Source organism: Lactuca saligna, chromosome 7, assembly GCF_052625555.1.
Source record: "Lactuca saligna cultivar CGN05327 chromosome 7, ASM5262555v1, whole genome shotgun sequence".
In the NCBI taxonomy this organism is placed as follows: domain Eukaryota; kingdom Viridiplantae; phylum Streptophyta; class Magnoliopsida; order Asterales; family Asteraceae; genus Lactuca; species Lactuca saligna.
The window spans coordinates 101,157,291-101,180,057 of record NC_136423.1 but is presented as its reverse complement, the minus strand read 5'-3'; the positions used below and the strand labels follow the sequence as shown (position 1 = coordinate 101,180,057).

The window sequence follows — 22,767 nt, the reverse complement described above, 5'->3', positions numbered from 1 at the left end:
AGGAACATGTTGATCTTAAGATCTTAATCAGTATCCTAAAATCTCACTATAGATCTTGCTTTGGATAATAATTATTGAGATCGAAATTGTTTTTCACTCGTAGAATCTTAAAATCGTAGATTTTAATCTAATTGGGGATGGAATAAGATTTTTTTTTTTGAAATACTATAACTATGTTTTGCAAATATAGAATTCAATCACGAGAGCAGAGAAAGAAAAACCAAAGACACTTTTTTCCGGATGTTGACAAATGCTGTTCCGCTGACCTATGCTCATACTTTGTCCCTCTTCCGATCACTTAGCATTTTCTGTTCAGATTCGATCCAAAAATGGTGCGTCCTCCCTCTTCCTCTTCCTCTCCCCCCCCCCCCCCCCCCCCCCCCCCCCCCCCCCTCTTCCTTTCATCTCTCTCACAGACACACGCACACACACAAAGCTAATTCACACTTTTATGGCGTAGACCACGAATAGTAGTCTGGGGGAGCCGAAGAAGCTGCAGCTCTATTCCTATTACAGGAGCTCTTGCTCTTTCCGTGTTCGTATCGCTTTAAACTTGAAAGGTTCGTTGATTATTGTACTTTTTCCGTACAGAGTACATTGTGTCGATTTTAATTCTTGAAGCTACTATAAGAAGAAAAAACATTGGCTAAATTGTTTCCTCGTTTTTTTCGTGGATTGCCAACAGGACTGGATTATGAATACAAAGCGGTTAATCTGCTTAAAGGAGAACAGCAAAGTCCTGGTAACAAACGCATTACTTAGCTTGAATCCTAATTAAACTAAATTTGTATGATATTATTGGTTGTTAATACTACTTTCATAAGGTTGCTTCTTTTCATATCTCCTATTTCAAGCTGTATTAGACTGAAAATATATAAATGGTGAAGAGTTGTATCTAGAGTAAAAGTTTTGAAGTCTGATTAGTTTACTACTCATATATATACCTATATCCTTAATGTGCTCGAATATTAGAAAGGGGGCACTGATTCTGGAAAGGAGGGAGAGTAAGTTAGTTGCCTTCCATCCGAAGCTGCTTCGGTGGTCTTGTATTTATCCCCTTTGTTTCAATAACAGCTTTATATTTACACTTTTGAGGTCTAAATCCAAGGCAGCAAATCATAATTTTATGTTGTAAGGATAGTTTACTGTTACAGGACAATCGATAATTAAATTAGAATTATAAAAAGCATTTTGATGAGAAAAAATTATAGTAAAGTTTTTATGAATAATTTGGAACTATCTGTTTCACCTCAAAGTAAAACTGAAAGGGAGTATAAGGTTTGTGTGGTAGAGGGTTCACATTATGGATTCTCATCACATCTTTGAAGTGATCATGCTATTTGGTAGTGGTAATTATGAAAACAAATTATAAGATAGAGTGAGAGAGCTGTGCTTAGTTGTTTTGTTGGACAGAGCCAAATACATGTGCTAAGAACTCAACTCAATTAAGATTAACAAGAAACTCAGAGATAACAAAGATCAAACAGAGAAAAACAATGTAAATAACTCCGAATATTACTTAATAACCACTAATAATCAGTGTGTTTTCAAGAACAAAGAGACCCTAATGCTTCACTAGAAATTTGAGAGTTCTAGTTCTCTCCCAAAGGCATTAGGAGCAGAAATATCACAAAAGTTGTATACTACCCTCATTTTCTCCACCCTCTTATAAGCTCTGTTGCAAAAAAAAAAAAAAAAAAAACTTAAATTACCCCTCTACTAATAAGATACTATTTATTTGGCATAATTTCCCTATTACCCCTTCTGAAACACTTAGATTTAAGTTTGAGGTATAGGCTATAGCAATACCCCGCCCCCAAAGAAGCATCTTGTCCTCAAGGTGGATAGAAATGGTGTATAGCATCCAAATTCTCCCATGCTCGTCTAGCCTCTCATTACTTACATCAGCATCTTTATTACTTGTCTATCTTTTCAATTGCCTGGTCAGCTTTCTCATTTGACACTTCCAAGCCCTTTCAATGATCTCACTCTTCTTGGGTATGTCAGTTACATAATTTGGGACCATACTCATGTCTAGCCACTTCAACTGCACAGTGTTTTATCAAATTTTCTGCATACTTGTGATCCATCCAGTTGCAATAATTGCAACCAACCCACATCCATATTCATCAGAACCCAATGTAATGCCACTTGTCTTCCTTCCAATTAACTGATTTAACTCGACAAGGAATTGAGTGAGCTTTTTGGAAATGCCTTGAAGTGAAAAGACATGGAAAACTTTTCAAGGCTTCTGGTTGGTCATGAGTTTCTTGAGGAACACAACTTTGACTTCTTCCCAATTCACCAACGGCTTTTGCTTGTTTCAATTGTTAGCTCGAGGGTCATATGTGCCGCCTCAGCAAGATCTTCCTCGGTCTGAATTTTATCTCTCTACTGCTTCATCTTGCAAGGCTTTCTCTGGATCAGGCTCATTTCATTTGTGAAAACATGAGGATTATTTGAAATAGATTTCTCACTCCATGGAACAAACACTAATTTTCATCCTTCCTTTTCAATTCTAGCTTTCAAAGCCACCTGTGGTTCTTTGTATTTCAATGGCTTAATTGGATCCATATCACCTGTGGTTCCTAAATTATTTTGTATTTTAATGACAATAGGATAATCTGGTTGTTTTTTCAAACAATGTGTTGTAATATAAAAAAATGAAAGTAAAATGGTATCAGTCAACAAATATATTTGATATTTATTGTATTGCGTTGTAGGTAAAATGGGGTATATTACAAAAAAACAAAAAATATTAATCAGTTTAATTGTTATATACAAAGATATTAAGAGTAAAATGTTTTTTTTTAGGTTAGAAGATGTCTGAAGAGGTTAGAAGCCTTTGGTCTGGTCCACATTGCACCAAGAAGAGGACGCACATAATTTATGTCCGTGGTCTTCCAAAAAATAGTCTGCGAAGGCTAATGTCTCTGTGTGGTTTCCGCAACATTCACAAAGAAAGAGGCCAAGAAGATCTGTAGTCAAAAGACAAACCCCACCTTAATAATCACTAATAATCAGTGTATTTTCAAGAACAGTGAGACACTAAAGCTTCACTAGAAATTTGAGAGTTTTAGTTCTCTCCCAAAGGTGCTAAGACCAGAAATTTTACAAAAGATGGATACTACCCTCTTATAAGCTCCGTTGCAAAAAACAAAATAAGTAAAATACCTGAATTACCCCTCTACTAATAAGATGCTATTTATTTAGCAGAATTTTCCATTTACCCCTTCTGAAATACTTAGATTTAAGTCTAAGGTATAGCAACATGCTTTAAGAAACTTGTAATGACTTTAGTTACTTAAGAGTAGAACTGAATCGTTGTTAATAGATAGTCATCAATCATCATGCTTTAATTTTTTTGTTTTTTGTTTTTTTTTTTTTAAATTTTTAATTGATTCCTATAAACTTTCTTTTAACATTAATCTGGTCTGTAATTTAGAGTTTTTAATGGTCAACCCTATTGGGTATGTGCCTGCGTTGGTGGATGGTGACATAGTACTTGCTGACTCTTTTGCGATCGTAATGGTGAGTTTTGGATTTTTCTTTACTGCGCTTTGCTTGAGTTATATTATATTATAAAAGCTTTTCTGTATCATTTCTCATAAATCATAATGCTTCTTTTACCTGTTTTACCATCATATTCTTCTTCTGCACAGTACCTTGAGGAGAAGTATCCTGAGCATCCTTTGTTACCTCGTGACCTTGAGAAAAAGGCAATTAATTACCAGGTAAACTCATTTGGCTTCTTGTTCTCTTGCCTTATTTCATTGGTGCGATCTTTATTAAAGACTAACCAAAGAGTGTCATCATTAGATCAAGCATGCAGTGTCCAACAACACTTAAGGTGCTTATTAGTCAGTTCACTATCTATGTTCTTAGAATTATGACTTCTCAAGGCCTTCCTAATGGTCTCAAATAGATCATAATACTTAAAGCCTTCATAAACCTTAATCACTTAACTAGTAAACACATGTTTGTTGGTCTCATTGTTGTATAAGTTCTTTACTATCGACTTTCCATGATGGTTAAAAAGTTTTGGAGTTACATTGATTTGAGGCATAAAAAGTTCCATGTCATGGTTTGATTCTTCCAATTTGTCTATGTTGTACCCAAAATTTCAAACCGTTTCATTCCCAAAATGACGTCGGAGCTGCCTAATCGAAGAGGTAAGAATTTTTCTATTATGTTGATTGCCTGTAACTGTAACAACACTCCTTTACACGCCCCTCGCCCAACTTCATTGTCCCTAGGACCCATGCGAACACCGTATGGTTTGGTATCCTTAGCAAGTAATTCTAGTGTGCTTACACTTACCAGGTTGGATGAAATGAAACTGTGGGTGGCCTTGGGATTGATCAAAACCACCACCGGTTGTGACAAGATGCTTCCTAGGAGTCTCATGGTTTTAGGAGAAGACATACCAGCAACAGAATTAGGAGTTACCTCTATAGGATGGTTGATTTTCAGTTGTTCTTAGGGTGACCTCCTCTTAGCTGGCTCCCATCGAGGTTGTTCCCCATATCCTCTTCATCCACCAAAATCACGTTAATATGGGATTTGCATCTGTGGCCAGGATGCCACTTGTCATCACACTTATAACACAAGCCTCTTGATATCTTCTCAGTGATTTATTTGTGCTTCCAATCCCCACCAAAATTCCGCATAATGCTACTCATTTTCGTATTGGTTGAGAAATAAGGAGAAGAAAGTGTCGGAGCGTTACCCTGTGGCTATTTGATTTGCAGTTCGGATCCCTAAAGTCCCGAACCCGCTAGATTAAAGTGACATATTCTTGTCTTCAATCTGCTGGGATAAATCAGCCCAAATCAAACGGAACCCGCATCCTTAATTTTTTTTTTTTTTTAATCGCGAGCGTCAGTTCACTAAGGAAAGACCCCTTAATGACCCGATTTGGAGATCTCCTTGATAAATGGCGAAGTATCTCCTCCTTGGATGGATAATATACTCCGATGTACTTCCATTTTGTTCCGGAGACAACCATTGCTCGTAGAGATCTCCTCCTTGGATGGAGCGAAATTTCTTGAGGAAAAGCTGCTTCATATCTTCCCACGTTGTCACCATCCTCTGTTTATTCGACCATCGATACCACACTAGGGCATTTCTGCTCAAGCGCAACACCTCCACCTCTATTTTTTCCTCATTGATCAATTGATAAATGACAAAGTATCTTCCATTGTTATTTGGATGACACTCCCTAAGAAAATCCCATAAACACCTTGGCCGGAACTATGACTCCCTGAGTCTCCAACACCCTTGTTGTTGTTCCCAGGGTTTCTAAGTGGAGTGATAAGCCCAAAGTTGAGCGTTTTTGGGTTCCCTCTTCCAGTTCCTGCATTCCCTTCCGTTCTCTCAAGCAGCTTGGTCGGGGTAGATGTCATTTCTTCATGATTATGTGACAGGGAAGCACTGACCCATATAGACCCGATTCAGAAATGGGTCAACTTGATCCGATTGGAAACTCCAAATCCTTGACTGCATGCTTGTTTTTTTGTACCCACGTTTTTGTTCACAGTACGTTAATTTTATGTCCAGTTATTTTATTTTTATTTTGAACTTTTCAAAGTAGTTTGAATTTTCCATAAGTGTAGGACGAGGGTGGTAATGTTTGGTAGTTATTTTCTTTTCACATTATGTATTGGGAATTTGAGAAAATGAAGACGGACTTGAATTTCCTAAAATTTAACATCCTCTTTATCCAGAGAGTGTTTGTTTTTTTCCATTGCTATCCTAGTTATTTGTCAGGGATTAGGAGGTGAACTTGGAAGACTAATTTGGAAATCTCGTGATGCGACTGTATCGTGAATTTGAGTTAGATTTCTGCCCTTCAGAACTTTCGAGTGGTGTGACTGTATCTCGCAGATGTCATTGTATTATATTGTATCCAACTATCGGGTAAAGCCGATCCTTTTTTAAGTTGTTGGTAATCACTATGTCTCATCTCTTATTGCATGACATCCATTCTCAACTTAATCTCTTCTATATCCCCACCATGGGACTGGAGTTGAATCTGCATACTTCCAACTTGCTCCTCCACCTTTTTGACAGTGGCGGCATCCCTAGTTGCATCCTTTGCTGCTCCTCCCATGAGCTCTGATACCAATTGATAAGTCTTTGCTCAGTATTAGAATGAGAATACAATCCACAGATGAGAAATAAGAAGGATAGCTCATATATTGATAAAACTCCCAACCATTTGAGAGGAATGGGTCTCTCCTAGGAAAAGTTCCTTTCACAAAATTCTAAGCAGCCTTCTCTAGAAAGACAAAAAGACTAAATACCAAAACAAAGGTGCCAGCTCACCTGGGCCGACCAAAAAGGATGCTCCCCACAAAAGACCAACATGGGTGGAACACTAACACTAACGGATTAAACCACATGAGCCAATTAAAGACAAAAGACAAAAACTCCATAAATATTGATAGACTCTAAAATCAAAGATGAGCTGGACCAAAACTCAAAGATTACTTAGCTGGGCTCTTCTTTGGCTGCTTGGACCTCTAGCTATAAACATAGTGTATTGGGGTTTATCATTACCCCATCGTTACCTGATGCAGCAACATTAATTTACATACTGTTACTCTTGTTATCGATTCCGAGGAGCAGAAACCAATATTCAGGTAGAAAAGAAACAGTGAGGACTAGGTAAATGATGATCAAATAATTTTTTGGCTCTTTATTCCAATTTAACAATGGTATTTTCTGGCGAGTAAGGATGCAGAAGATTCAAGAGAGATGTTTTTATAATTTGGTTTTAGATATAAAAATTTAGGTTAGATATCTTTTTAGTTTTCAGACCATTATTTTGTAAATAAAAATAAAACTACAACTAATTGATAAATATTTTTGTATATGTACTATATTTCAGTAAAAAAGTCGCACAACATTATCATCTAAAAAAGCTCTCCTATTCCTTTCCTGCCTACACCACTACAACAAACACAACCTTATTGTCTCTGGTTTATAGTCGCATCATCTTTGTGTGACTTAACACTCATCTACTTTTATTAAATACGCAGGCTGCAAATATCGTTTCCGCGAGCATACAACCTCTTCAAAATTTAGATGTTTTGGTGAGTAACAACTAACAACTTTCTCAGTAACATTTTTCTGTTACATATAATTTATTAAACCAACTTGCAGAAGTACATCGAGGAAAAGGTTGGTCCGGATGCAAAGCTTCCATGGGTACAGAAGCATATCAGTAAAGGCTTTACAGGTACATTCCAACATCACTTTCTTTGCCACACTAATCACAAAACTAGACTAGATTTGAAAGAACCAAAAATAAAATTAAGGGTTAACTGCTAGAAATATCAACATACTTCCATTTATTTGTGTATTATACTGTCCAAGTTTCATTTCTTTGTATTACGCATTATACTTTCAATATCTTTCTTGTTAAGGCATTGTACTCTGGTAATAGCATTATACTCTATTTTTTTTATTAGGATGTTTTTGTATACTTTGGAAAATCTATTCAGTAATTGCAGTGAAAATTGATTTGTATTCAGATAATGTGCTATATAATTGGGTATATTTTCAAATTACAATGCAAGAAGAAATCAAAGTAGGATGCTAGTATAATAATCAGTTTTCAGTGAAAGTAAGTTTCTATTTCTTTCATACAACCCTAAATAAATACAACGAATGTGATTTAAATGGACACTAAAGTATTTAGAATTGAGATTTCCTATATCATAAAAATGTTGCCAACTTCATCTAGGCTATGTTTGGCAGACTAGCTGAAAAGCTAGTTGGTACCTGAAAGATGAAAAGCTAGCTGCTAGCTGCTACAAAGGTTCTTGTTCGGCATGAAGCCTTTGGGAGCATTTGAGAGCTTCTAGCTTTTAGCGTTTGACAAAACGTTCCATTTTGAACAGAAAGCATTGTTTGGCACTACAAGCTTCTAGTGTTAAAACGCTCCAAATCCAAATGCTACTTCATGTAGCGTTTATACAAGCTACCCGCTACCAGCTAGAACTAGCTGAAAACGACCAAAATTAGGGATGAGCAAATGGACCGGGGAACCGGCCGGAACCGGTACCGGAACCGGAACCGGCACCGGAACCGGAACCCGATGGAACCGGTCGGGCCGGGACCGGGACGTTATTTTTGTAGATTTTTGGAACCGGGAACCGGTAGGAACCGGAACCGATATAACCGGAACCGGTAGAACCGGCAAAAACCGGTAGAACCGGCAAAAACCGGAACCGTATGATGCTATTTTTCAAGGACCGGTTCCAACATTTGAAGACACGACAAGAACCGGTAGGAACCGAGAACCGGTAGAACCGGACCGATAGAACCGCCGGGCCGGTTCGGTTCTTGATTTTGGCCGAAGCCGGTTCCCGGTTCCGGTCCGGTTCCGGCCGGTTCCGGCCGGTTCGGTCCTTTTGCTCATCCCTAACCAAAATGATGTTTGGTAAAACTAACTGATAAGCTAGCTGAAATATGTAAAATGAAATAAATGGTTTATTTGGAAGAATTTTAAAAAAGCTCGATAAGCTCTTTGCCTTTAAAAAGCTAGCTTATAAGCTACTTTTTGGTTTGACAAACATGACAACCTAAGAGCATCTCCAATAGGAGCTTTTTTTAAAGCTTATTACTTTTCATTTATTGACATTGAGCACTTATTATCATCGGAGTATATAGCTTTTTTGCTTAATTTTAATGACCACTCAATATACATCGAGTGGTCAATATAGTTTAATCCTTTATACATTCAACTCCCTCATCTTCTACTCATATTTTATTTTACCACTTAAGTATATTTTAGTTTTTAATTAATTTATTTATTACTAGTAAAACTAATTCTATCAAATATTTAATGATATTTTATTTATGAAATATAAATTTATAATGATAAATCTTTATTAAAATAGTTTGTATTAAAATATAATGTGTGTTTTAGAAATGACCGACTAAATGGAAGGGATTATGTAGAACATTTTAAATAGATAAGGATAGATTAGTTAAATTTAAAGAAACATTATTAGAAGAGGTTAGCCATTGGAGATGTCATTTAATTAGAGGTTAAATGTAATGGAATGAAGAGGTATCAATAATATTAAATCATAGTATAGGTTAGTCATTGGAGATGCTCTAAGAAACCTCAAAAGATAGCTTATAAGGTATTTGTGACGCGCCAAACATAGCCTTAGTTGTGGCTAGATAACCTTGTAGCTTATAAGGTATCCCCACTAAGGAATTCATATATTCTTTCTTTCTCCCTCTCTCTCTCTCTCTCTCTCTCTCTCTCCTCACACACGCGCACAAGCGAAATGTAATTTTTATGATCATGTGAAAGATTTCCTGTTCTTTTGGGCCTGTTACTCGGGACACGAGACATATATGTACTGCAATTGTGGTGCATTGGGCTGGGGCTAAGAAAAAAGAAAGGCGGGAGAGGGACATGCTCTCAATCTTGTGTCTGTTCAAATGATGCGAATAGTCTCCTTATCCTAATCATGGCCTTCCAATCCTGTATATCCTTAATAATGATAATAAGAAATAATATAATATTGAAGCATAGAGGGAGAATACAAAATATTATGTTCTAGTGAGCAAGATCCATTACATTTAGTAATGTTAATCTATTGCTGTGACTTGTGAGTTGTGACATGAGCATCCCAAAAGAGACACAGCACCAATGAACCTCTTCAATGGCTCTTGTAAACTGCTAAGCAAGATTAGAGTTGAATGAGGTGTGGGCCCACCCCATACTAGTCTGTCTGGTCAAACTTTTCAATGCAATATAGAGGCTAACTCTGGTCAAATTGCAGGAAATGTCAACGTACTTTCTTGTTTTTTCCATTATGGGGCAATTTGATTTATTATTTGTAACCACAGTGCACTTACATTTTTCAACTGATAATAGCAATGATACTTACAATTCCTTACATTTCTTTACCGATAATAGCATATGTAACAAATAAACTACATGACCCATATTGGTAAGTACGTTGCTATTATTGGTAAACAAATAAAGTACACTGCTATTATGGTAAAAAGTAAAGTACATTGCCTGTATTAGTATTAATAGCAAAGTTTACCCCATTATTAGTTTAAAGTTGTTCAAATGATTGAGCAAATTGTAAAACTTACCTTACTATGCAATGCATGCTACAAATCTTGATTTCAGCTGTGATTATAACATTGCAGCACTTGAGAAGTTACTAAAAGATCATGCGGGAAAATACGCCACAGGAGATGATGTTTTCTTGGTATCGTTTCCTTCCTATCCGATATCCATAGTGCATGCCATTCATATCTAGAATCTAAATTATGCATACTCAACTCTAAGTAAGAAGACAGTTTAGTTTCTTCATCTTTCCCTATTTAAACCTAAATATTAATTGCTATTTGCTAATGCCATAACTATAACATAAATAGGTTTGATCTGAATACGTGATGTACAGTTCTGTCAATCCCAATTGTCCATCATATTCAGGTGGAATCATAATTCCTTCAAATTCTAAATAATTTTAAAATAAATAATATTTTAAAAATTTATTATAAATTCATTGCAGGCCAGATTCCAAACATCCCGCTTAGTTTGGGTGGTTGCTTAACAAACAGAACAAATTTTGAAAAATGTCACGTGATTTGATGCAAATAAATAAATTGCTAGCTGTTACTGTAGACATCCCATTTAATATGAGTGTATTTCAAAGTTGTCCTGTTAACTTTTTGCAGGCTGATGTATTTCTGGCACCACAAATCCATGGTTCAATACAAAGGTTTAACCTTGACATGGTAGGATCTCCCTTTGATATGCTGCAAATTATATAGGGTTAAGTGCAAGAAATAGCAACATACATTCATTAATACTTCCCGTCTCGATCTGCAAATTATATAATTATTGGGCAGATTTTTTTCAAGTGTTAATAATAATGCCTAATAAGAAAAGAATTGAAAGTTTTCAATGTAAAATGCCTTAATAGGAATTAAAAAATGGAAGTAGGATGCTGTTTCTTGCATATATTAGCTGGTAGCAAATGTTGTTAATGTAAGTTTGGATTTGGTTAGAGAAAATTGTAAGAGTTGTAATTGAATTGGTTGGCACTTGGCACAGACAGCATTCCCTCTTTTGGCTAGGCTGCATGAGGCATACATGCAGCTACCTGCTTTCCAAGATGCTATGCCTGAAAACCAGCCAGACTTCCCTGCTGCTCAATCAGGTAATTTCAATGGGTTTATCTCCATCAAATCTTTTCATTTCATATTCCATTATCTATCTCTATCAACCGCATCCACTAAATAAATTTATCGAAGTTCCGACACCAAGTGCTTTCTGGATAATTGAGTTCAAAACATTTATGGAAACGCACTTGGGGATATAACTAATGAGGGAAATTTGTAAAACTTAATATTTAATCAATTGGAAAAGACTCCTTATTTTCCCCCTTATGATGTTTTGTTTTTTCTGCACTAAGTCGCTCAAAAAGAAATGCTCATACGGTCGTGTATATAGCTTTCTTTTTGACTTGATCAAGTCGAGGGGGATAGGACTCTGGCTTAGTAGGGTATGAAAGCTATAGCCTATACATGGGTGCTGTGCTTTATTTTGTCAGATAAATGACCCTTTCTCTAACTTTTATGTATATATTATTTGTGCTTCAGTTTCCCATATTATACGTGCTGAGTGCTATCATTTAGTCAAATAGTATTTTACGTTATCTATCCAGCCACTTGAATGGTATGTTTGTAATTCAACTGAGTTGATTATCCCTTCTTATTTCGTTCATTTCACTTGCAGGAAGTGTTTAGATGAATGCAAAAGACATGCTATGCTATATACAGTTACTAAAGTCTAAAAGTATAAATAATTGCTCAACTGTATTATGAGCAGCATTATAATATCAGTGTGATGCTAATAATGAATGAATGTATGGTGTTTTACTTTTGTGTTAAGTTCCCCTCTACTCAACTTCATTTTGTAAAGTGCTATGGGTAAACTTGGGGGAGGTTGAATGATAATGCTTCCACAACAAAGAATCACTCACTTACACCTGGTTGTTTAAACCAAAGAACAAGACGCTCTTATATTGTTATTGAGACAAAAGTTGCAACTTTTCTATTCCCCACCAAAAGATGAGACATATATCATTGTCTGCAAAATACACGAATCTGCAAAATACTCCACAATAAATTTCAAGTTCTTAAAACCACAATAAATTCTTTCAAACCATGCGACTCCGACCACAACAAAAAACAGTATCAACCACAACAAAATACTAACTCCTTTAGAATAATCAAGCATGTTTCATATGTCGAAGTAAGTTTTGTTAGACCCCACGGATGTACACCCCAACCTCACTCGACCATGGGTTGACATGGCATACGGTTACCACGGTAACCCCGACCCAACCCCAATATTCACCTCATGGTATAAATTCACCACTCTCTCATCTCTTTCCCTCTTTAGCAACTATTTTTTAAAAGACGAATGGTCTCTATGGTTTAGGGTAATTTGCACGTTTGGTCCTTAATTAAATTGTTTATTTTTGTTGTGTGCTTAGTCTCTGTCTTATCTAAATAGATTATTTTGTTTTTGATTTTTTAATTTATTTAAACAAACACAATCTAGCTCCACTTCCATATCACCTTACTTTATTTTATTTATCCCAGCTTATTTAAATAAATTTAAAAAATCAAAGACAAAACAGTCTTTTTAAGTAGGATAGGAACCGCGCGAGCAACAAAAACAATTGTAGAGATCTTTTGAGTTAAAAAAAATAAGTTAGGGATCAAACGTGCAAATTATCCCAAACCATGTGAACCATTCGTGTAATTTACTCTTTTTAAAATAAATGTACCTATAAATAAATGTACCCATCATTCTTACTACTAAGGTCTAAAGAACGTTAAAAATGAAGTTCATATGAACGAGTTATAATTTATAATAACATATTTACGTGTTAAAATAAAGTGTATATATATATATATATATATATATATATATATATATATATATATATATATGTCATTAGAAAGGTATTGTCGATGCGGTCGTTATAAGACTAGTGTTGAGAGTATTTTTGACATTATTTTAGTACAAATATCGTTAAATCTATTTAAAATAGTAGTATAAAGAGGTATTTAGTCGTTTAAATAACTATAAGGTCATTTAAGTAACTATAGAAGGTGGTTTTTGAAAATACAATTACTATAAATAAGAGGCTTTAGACTCTCATATTTTTTGCACAATTCTCTTGATTCAAAAGTCTTTTTCTTCTTATCCCTGAGCATTTTGGTCCCTCGTAATTCAACTTCTCTTTTTGTAGTTTTAGTATAGTAAGGTGAGCGCTGAAGCGTTACAAGAATCTTTTTAGAAAGATTCAACAACGCAGTTCTGCCCTCACAGAGTCCGATTCGTTATGCTTACCATATTTTAAGTATAACTTATGTTTAAGTTCATTATCGTTATTATGAACCTATAAACAAGATTTATCAGTGATTCAAAGTCGTTATTGTTGGAATATTGGGGTTTGTAGTGGAAATCTGGATACCAACTTGGATCGTGATGTCACTGGAAGAGCCGTTTATATAATAAACGATACTAGGGTTTCATTAGGGTTGGGTCGCTATGGGCTCCTTTGGAAACAAGTCAGGGTAATCCGGATTTTAGTGAGTGTTGAGTATTATGTGTTGCGTCATGGGCCAGTCTTTTGTATATCCGGTTTGGGCCTGTCCAACCGTGATTATAGATTAGGGTTACGTAGTATTATATATAGTGCATACATGTATGCCTTAGAATAAACGATAGTCATTTATTATCTTTGCTGCTTTGTAACCGTAAACATCTCTACAGTTGAAGTTTTTAATCGAGCTCTTCTGAGGTGTTCAAGTTAATCATTCTACATTAGTTTAACCATTCTTGTGTTCTTTAATTCTTTGTCTTTATTTTTCTGCTTGAATCTAACGATCATTAAGGAGTTAATATTCCAACAATTGGTATCAGAGCAGGAGACTGTGTTACTCATACGCATTCCTTTTGTGTGATGAATTCATTAGGGTTTCCACTTTTATCAAATATATAAAGGCCGTCTTCTACATGTCGACGGTAACTCTAGTGTTTGATAAAACCCTAATCTCAAGTTTACAAGTCTGATTCTAGCAGATCCAGAGCACAAGATCATCATGTCACACGAAGACTCTCAAAGCAATCCCATCAACATCTCGAATAACATTGGATCATCCAAAAGAGTTCCCATTCTTTACACTCAAGACTATGAAGCGTGGGTACATCACTTTGAAGATTATGTGGTTGGATCTGAAGATAATGGTTATCTCATCTGGGAGGTTATTACAATCGGTCCATTTGTTCATGCTGGAACAAGTAGGACAGTGAAGACTCAAAAGGAGTACAATTAGCTTTTAGTAGACATAGAGAAGATTCCACAAGATGAAAAAGAAAAGCAGCAGTGCAATCTTAAAGCCTTGAGGATGATCAGATTTGCCCTACAAGCCAATACCTTCCGTCTGGTTAGTTCATGCACTACCGCAAAAGAAATATGGGACAGGCTGAAAGAATTGTATTCGACAGACGAAGATCTAGAACACTCAATACAAACCTTGTTACTCTCTGAGTTCGGTGCTTTTGCTTAAAAACCTGAGGAGACTCTTCTTCAGACGTTTGATTGCTACAATCATCTGCTCAGCAGATGATGACGCACGATATTGAAAGAAAGGAGATTGAACAGAAAGTCACGTTTATGAATGGCCTGAGAACTGAGTGGATGGTAGTGGTCTCAACTGTAAAGGCTCATGAACAATTCAAATCTTACTCACTGGCAAAACTGATGGGAATCTTAAAATCCCATGAAAGCACAGTAACAAAGAAGCAAAGGTGGTGTCTGGCATGGGCTCTTTAGCCCTTATCTCAAAAGGGAAGAATGTGATGCAAGAAGAAGATGACTCAAATTTGTCTGAGTGTGATCTTACAGGTGAAGAATATGCAATGATAGTCTCCAACCCTAAGAAGTTTGCAAGAAGGAAATTTCCTACCAATAAGAACCGAAACTGGCAAGGTAGTTACAACTCTGAGAAGGTGAAAGAAGAATCGAAGAACGTCTCTCAAACGGATGATGATAAGAAAGAAAGCAAGCTAGTAGGAGATTCTGGGTACGACTGTAACTATTGTCATGGCAATAATCACTTTACCAAAGATTGCATGTTACGAAAGATGGCAGAGAAAAAGGATGGTGAAGATGATGAGACTTATCATGAACGAAAGCTGGAAGAGCTAAAGAAAAAGAAGGCAACTAACAATTCTATTCGTCTTAATTGTACAGGAGAATATGGTTGATGATGAGTTTGGAGGCGTTGAAGTCTGGTCAACAGACTCCGAGGATGAAGAAGTGAGGAAGCCTATGCATGGCAGAGCATATGTGGCAAGAGAGGAAGTTAACAGTTTGGCTGGAAAGTGCTTGATGGTGACTACAGGTATACCAACAGAAGTCAAGCGTAAGGAGCCGAACTTGAAGGAGGACAAGTGTTTTGCAGCAAAGCCCATGAGTGAAAAGATTAACGACTGCGATCGATTGATCAAAAAGGTACAATCCATTCTCGAATCTCTTAAAGTTCCCGTCACAAATTACTAAGAAGAATTAAAAGAGCTTAAATTTAAATTCACTAGTCTCAGTAGTAGTCTCATGCAAACTCGCTTAACGAACTCTAACCTAACCGACCAACTCAGCAGGGAGTCATCGAAGAGTGAGGAGAGACGCATGTGGATTGAGCTGAAGGAGACAAAGTTAACTAGGGCTAGGGATGAGATTATCTATTTACAGAGACACAATTTGAAGTTTTTAAAACAAAGAAACATTTTTTGCTTAGTTGCTAAACGTTTATATACTAATATTACTTAATTGCATTTAGATTGGGAAATAGGGAAAAAGATTCATAAGATGATCTTACCCTTCCTTGAGTTTAAGGAGGATGAGGTCATTGCTTAATGTGAATCCATAATGTCCTAAGAAGAGACTTCTGTCACTTATAAAATCGGTCTGGACAAAATTGAGTATTTCATTGACTCAAAAGAACACAAATGCATGCTTAAAAGGCTCTTAGATGAAAATGATAATTTGAAAATTAAGACAGAGACCTTACAATCATTTGACTCCTCAAACTCAAAATTAATGACCAAACATAAAATGAATGTAGAAAATATGTCCGAATTTGATGAGGAAAGTGAAATGAGTGAAATTTCGGTGGAAGATGAAGTTGATTGCTCTGAGTTCTGGAAAAGCGAAAACGAGAAACCCTTTATATCCAAAAATTCAGTTGAATATGCACATTTGTCAATGGATAAGTCAAAGAAACTCAAAGAGAAGGCAGTGGTTTACCAGAAGGTTCAAACTATGCCAAATCCGGTTTATGCTGTTACAGGGGTCACTGGAAAACAAACAACAGAACTAAAAATCCTGGTTGACAAAGACAATGCTGAAGGGTTTGATAATCATTTTTGTTCTGCTCCTATCGATAATGCAGACGAGACTGTTGGTCTATCAGAGCAAACCTCATGGAGGGTAAAGGGTAGATATGTTGCCGAACCAATCAACAAGCCCTCAAGCTTTGACAAACCAATTCAAGTGGGACAAAAGAGATATCAGAAGAAACGAAGAACACACCCAATGTATCTTCCAACATAACTGAAGCTAAAAAGGAGATGCCAAAATCAAGCTTCAACATTCATAAATCTTAAAAGGAGTTGGTTGAACAGAAACACCAAAGAAACCAGAGATATATGAAGAATCTGAATGAGAGAAAAAGGTTTTGGCAATCTCAAAACACTAACCATGTTTCCTCGAAGAAAGAAGCAAATGCTGAAGAAAATGACAAACTAGAGATCAATAGAACGAAAAATTTCAGTCCCAGCTCTTACTATTCTAGAGCTCAAAACCAAACATCCAGTCTCCGTTCCGACTCCAAAGGACAGAACCGAACATCCAGTTTCGGTTTCAACAACAGAGTTCAGAACCGAACTTCATGGTTCGATCCCAACACCAAGACTGAGAACCGAAGGTCAAGTTTCGGGTCTTACCAACAGAAACCTTACTCACTAATGGATGTTAAAGAGAAAGGAAAACTTGATTCTAAAGCAGACATCAATAATAATAAAAAGGAAGCTAACCCTAGGGATCAAAGGAGAATTCCAACTGTCAAAACACCATCTGGTACATTGCAATTTAAACAAGATAAAAATAAAATAGAAGTGTACACCATCAAAAGAAAAGATGAAACCACACTCATAAAAAGAACTTATCTTGTCGATATATTTGTTGCTGTTCCTTTTTCTGTGAAAAGTCACCAGGGCCCAAGAGACTTTGGGTTCCTAAATATGCTTAAATTTGCAGGTTATAAGTGGTGAGCAGTTCGATGACGAATGGTACATAGACAGTGGCTACTCACGTCACATGACATGGAGAAAGGAAGAGCTAAGGGAGTTTCAGTCCCTTAAGGATGGTGGATGTGTGAAGTATGACAATAACTCTTATGGAACAATCAAAGGATATGGAATGATAACCATCGGAGAGTTCACAATTCGAAAAGTGGCGTACGTGGAAGGATTGTAGCACAATCTCATTAGTGTATCTCAATTGGTTGTGGGTACGTGGCTGAAAGTCTCATTCGATGATGAAGGATCAGAAATTGTCGAAAAGCAATCCAATAGAGTCTTGGTAAAGTCTGAACGAAAAAGTGAGATGTACCCCCTAAACCTCAGTCCAATTAAAGGAAAACTAGCCATTTGCCTACTGTCTAAGGCAAATTCTGATGAAAGCTGGCTATGACACCGACATCTCTCACACCTAAACTTTAAAGATATCAATAAGTTGGTACTTGGTGATCATGTTTGAGGTCTTCTGGTTCTCAAGTTTGATAAGGAACACCTGTGTGCAGCATGTGAGATGGGTAAACAGAGCAGAAAGAGCCATCCAACACGTATCAATACGAAGATCATTGAAGCACTTGAACTTTTACATATTGACTTATGTGTACCTTCAGCTATTGAAAGCATCCGTGGCAGTAAGTTCATTCTTGTTATAGTAGATGATTTTTCACGTTTCACTAGGGTATTCTTTCTTAAACAGAAGTCAAAGGCGACTCCAAAGCTGAAAGTTTTCATCAAGCACGTCGAACTTCAACTACGAAAGGTGGCGAGGAACATTCGAAGTGATAATAGGCTAGAATTCAAGAATAAAGAGTTCGAAGACTTTCTGGCTGAAAAGGGAATTTCTCACAACTTCTCAGCTCCCTATACCCCAAAAAAGAATGGAATTGTTGAAAGACGAAACCCTTCCCTGTGTGAGGCAGCCCGAACAATGCCAAGCTTCGCTTCACTCCCTCTATACTTTTGGGATGATGCAGTTGTTACTGCATGCTATACTCAGAACCGGTCCATACTTAACAAGCAATTCGCCATCACTCCATATGAAATTCTGAACAACTGGAAGCCTAATGTTAAGTTTTTCCACATGTTCGATTCCAAATGCTTCATTTTTAACTCCAAAGAGAACCGAAACAAATTTGATGTCAAGGATGACGAAGGAATTTTTCTTGGCTATTCACTAACTTCAAAGGCTTACAAGGTTTTAAATAAACACTACAAACGGATTGAAGAAACCTACTACATAACGTTTGATGAAAACTACATAAGGAAAGATCAGACAACCGAGAATATCATTGGGGAAATATTTCCAGAATCAGGTAAAGTCTCAGTTCCCATTTCCAACTTGGTTGAAGAATACATAAGGTTGTTCGATGAACCAGAGAAGGCCATACTCTCAGAGGCGAAAGCAGCAGACAAAAAAATCGACCATCTGAAGAAGATTATCGATGAAGCTACAAAAAAATGGAAAAAGATCCTTTGAAACCAGCTGAAGGTCAACCCTCACCAGATCCTCCAAACAAAAGCTAAATGTTCGAGGGGGAGGGTCCATCAGTCACCCACACAGCCGAACTGCCAAGCGAGGGGGAGCATCCAACACTAACTCATGATGGTACAGTCGAGGGGGAGAACCCTTCTCCAACTGAAAGAGAACGTCCTACTCCAACCAAGGGAGAGACTCCTGAACCCGACACGGAATATACTTCGCCATTTGAGGGGGAGAATGCAAATACAAATGACGAAGACGATCAATCAGAATTTGAAGAAGAGATTAATGCAGAGTTGGATCCTGTTTATGACCTGAACTACCCTCCTCTCACAAAATGGACTAAGGATCATCCTAAAACATAGATAATTGGTGAATCATCCGAATGGGTTCTCACACGGTCTCAATTGAAAGCGAAACAAACTACATTATTCTCTCACGTTGAATTCTGCATTTTTAATTCGTTTGTTTTTAAAATCGAACCAAAGATGGTCAACACTGCACTTGATCATGCTATTAGGTACAGGCAATGCAAGATGAACTCCATGAGTTTGAACACAATCGAGTTTGGAGACTAATACCCACACCAAAGGATGCTTCTGTGGTTGGATTGAAATGGGTCTTCAGGAACAAGATGGATAAAGAAGGCAATATTATTATGAATAAGGCCTGACTGGTGGTAAAGGGATATTGCCAAGAAGAAGGAATAGACTATGAGGAGACCTTCGCTCTTGTAGCCAGATTGGAATCGGTTCGAATCTTTCTAGCATATGCTGCTCATAAAAACTTCGAAGTCTTTCAGATGGATGTGAAATGTGCCTTCCTAAATGGAGAACTAGAAGAAATGGTGTATGTTGAGCAACCACCCGGGTTCGTGAATGAGAAATACCCTAATCATTGCTATGTGTTAGATAAAGTTGTGTATGGACTGAAACAAGCACCAAGGGCCTGGTATGAAACACTAACTCGCTTTCTAAAAATGTCTAAATTAAAGCAAGGTTTGGTTGACCCAACCTTCTTTCCCAAGAAAGAAGGCGAACATCTAATGATAGTTCAGATTTATGACGATGATATCATCTTCGGCTCCACGAATCCCAACTTAACAGCTGAATTCAGGAAGCTGATGGAGACTAAATTTGAAATGAGCGCAATGGGTCCAATTAACCTTTTTTGTTGGGTTGAATATAAGATAGGGACCAGAAGGTATTTTTATTAACCAGGAGGCCTACACGAAGAATTTATTGGCAAAATTTGGTATGACAGGAGACTCGAAGGTGAAGGTTCCTATGGTGTTTGGAACTAAGTTAACACCATCTATGGAAAAGCTTGCTGTTGACATGACTCTCTATCTTCAAATGATGGGATCTCTCATGTATCTAACTGCTAGTAGATCGGACATTATGTTTTCTTTCTGTTATTGTGCCAAGTTTCAAGCTAATCCTAGAGAACCTCACATGGTGGCGGTGAAGAATATTTTTTGCTATTTGAAGTGAACCTCATTGCTCGGTCTCTGGTATCCTGCAAAATCCAGATTCTTTGTTCAAGCCTTTTCTGATACTGATCTGGGTAGATGTGGTCTAGATAGAAAGAGCACAATTGGAGGATGCCAGTTCCTTGATGGCAAACTAGTTAGCTGACAGTCCAAGAAACAAACCTGTGTGTCTATCTCAAAAGCCGAAGCAGAATACATAGCTGCTGATTTGTGTACTTCACAAGTAGTCTGGATACAAAATCAACTTAGAGACTATGGACTGAGTATGAAGAAGATTCCTCTTTATTGTGACTCTGAAAGCACGATAAGAATTTGTCACAATCCGGTGCAACACTCAAAGACAAAACATATTGCACTTAGATACCATTTCATCAAGGACCATGTTGAAGATGGCAACGCGGAAGTCCATTTCGTTAGGTCCTCAGACCGACTTGCAGACATTTTCACTAAAGCATTACCAGAAGCAAGCTTCAATAAAATTATGCGATGTTTGGGAATGATGGAAGCATAGTCGGTACCGAATCCTCAAACCTCTCTGAAAAATTAGGCAAGTGAAATAGAGCGAACGCTCGGTCTATTTCGGTTCCAGAATTTTTAGGAACCGAAATGAACAGAACGCTCTGCTTATTTCGACTCCTTAATTTTTGGGAACCGAAATGAATCGATCGCTCGGTCTATTTCGGCTCTGGAATCTTAGGAAACCGAAATGAACTGAATGCTCTGCTTACTTAGGCTCCTCATTTTTTGGAACTGAAATGAATTGATCGCTCGGTTTATTTAGCTTCAATTATTTAAGATGTAGGTTGGTTGTAGCTTTTTATACTCTTTCTTTTCGTCTGTTATTTTATTATTATTTTTTTTCTTTTCTTCTTTTCTTTATTTCTATCATGTTTTAAAGTTTTTTTTTTTCCTATTTTTATTGTTTTTATTATTTGTCAGAAATTGCTAAAATCCAAAAAGATTTTGTTTCATTATTTTTTTATTTTTTTGTGTGTGGTTTGTTTCTCTCTTCTTCCTTAATAGGTATCAAGTGCATAATCATCATATGAACTCATGGAGGGGTAGGTATATCAATTTTACTATAAACTAGCTAAGTGTCCCTAGAAGCATGTTGCTGCATGTTGACCAAAGCCTCTTAAAACTTTGAGTGAGGCCTTAATGATTTGATTCGTACCTATCGTTTCTTCCCAATTAGGCCGTAACATTCACTCAAATCCTGAGCTACCCTACTCTTCTCAAATGAGTCAAGAGTTCTCTGCTATGTCACTATTTTAAAGCAAGGGTACAAACTGCTCTTTAACCACCTCATATATATATATTCTCCATCTACTTTCGATTCATCAATGTAACCCTTGAGACTCTCAGAAATTACCACTGAGGTTTATGGTTACACAAACTCTGTGTTTATGATCTTAGATGCATACACCACGTGCTAAGTGAGACCCAAAATACAACACCAATGCTGAATTGACGGTGAATACTTATATTCAAGAACTCACTTGTTACCAAAAGAAGACTCTTTTATTTTTCTTGCGTGAAATTGTCTAACACCAAGACATTTCTTCCCAAAAGATCCAGTTTAGTTTGTTTTTTTTTGTTTTTTTTTTTGTTTTTTGAGATTTCTATTATCAATTCTGTTACTTCCAAACTATCCAACCTACTTGTTCAATAGACCACATTGGTCTCACAAGTACTTCTTCAAACGTTCGGTCTTATGTCAAGTATCGAGGTTCAGTTGAAGATTAGCCACCCTATATAGCCTATGATAAAAAGAAGCCTTTCAATGTTTCTTAACAAACATTTGATCGTATTCTCACGGGAAACCACACAAGCACTTCAAGTCTCTCTTGACTTTGAAGGAAGAGATTCGTTCCTGGGATCCTCAGCTTTATGTCATTTTTGACATCACTCACATCCCATACACTTGATTTCTTTATTTCTTATTTGTTGGCACACTAATTCACAAAAATATTTCTGATTTTTGAAAGCTCAGGTTCGTGACCATTGTGAGTTGTTTTTACTTTCGGCTCTAACCATTAACAGATTTATGAAAGTAATAAGGTTTCTGTATCATGAGTGCGTACCAGACAGGAGAAGTTGAATGGATACGAAGTTACAACGTGTATTTGGATAAGTTCAAAAATGAGCACGTGAAGTTGAAATGGCTCCTAAACCTTCCCCGTATGACGCGTATCTTGGGAAAACCAAGCTGTCAAATCCCGCTTTTACAGGCACCTTTTCAGAGATCGTTTCATCATTATGACATATTCTTTCTCTCTCATGGCAATTGTATATAAAATAGTTCTCTCTCTATTGTACCTTTTACCACACTCCAGTTCTCTCAAACACTCCGGTGTTTTTAACAACTGT

The 22,767-nt window shown here is 36.8% G+C and overlaps 1 protein-coding gene and 1 pseudogene across 1 annotated transcript; both read left to right on the top strand.

Moving 5' to 3' along the window:
• Positions 1–210: 210 nt before the first annotated feature.
• Positions 211–12,006, top strand: LOC145004270 (glutathione S-transferase zeta class-like). Its single transcript, XM_078963164.1, has 11 exons — positions 211–332; positions 461–560; positions 686–742; positions 3,446–3,531; positions 3,663–3,734; positions 7,044–7,097; positions 7,168–7,243; positions 10,189–10,250; positions 10,723–10,782; positions 11,102–11,207; positions 11,786–12,006. The coding sequence occupies exons 1-11, from the start codon at positions 330–332 to the stop codon at positions 11,794–11,796; spliced, it is 687 nt and encodes a 228-aa protein (XP_078819290.1). The 5' UTR covers positions 211–329; the 3' UTR covers positions 11,797–12,006.
• Positions 12,007–17,880: 5,874 nt separating this feature from the next.
• On the top strand, positions 17,881–20,398 carry LOC145007138 (uncharacterized; annotated as a pseudogene).
• Positions 20,399–22,767: the final 2,369 nt, after the last annotated feature.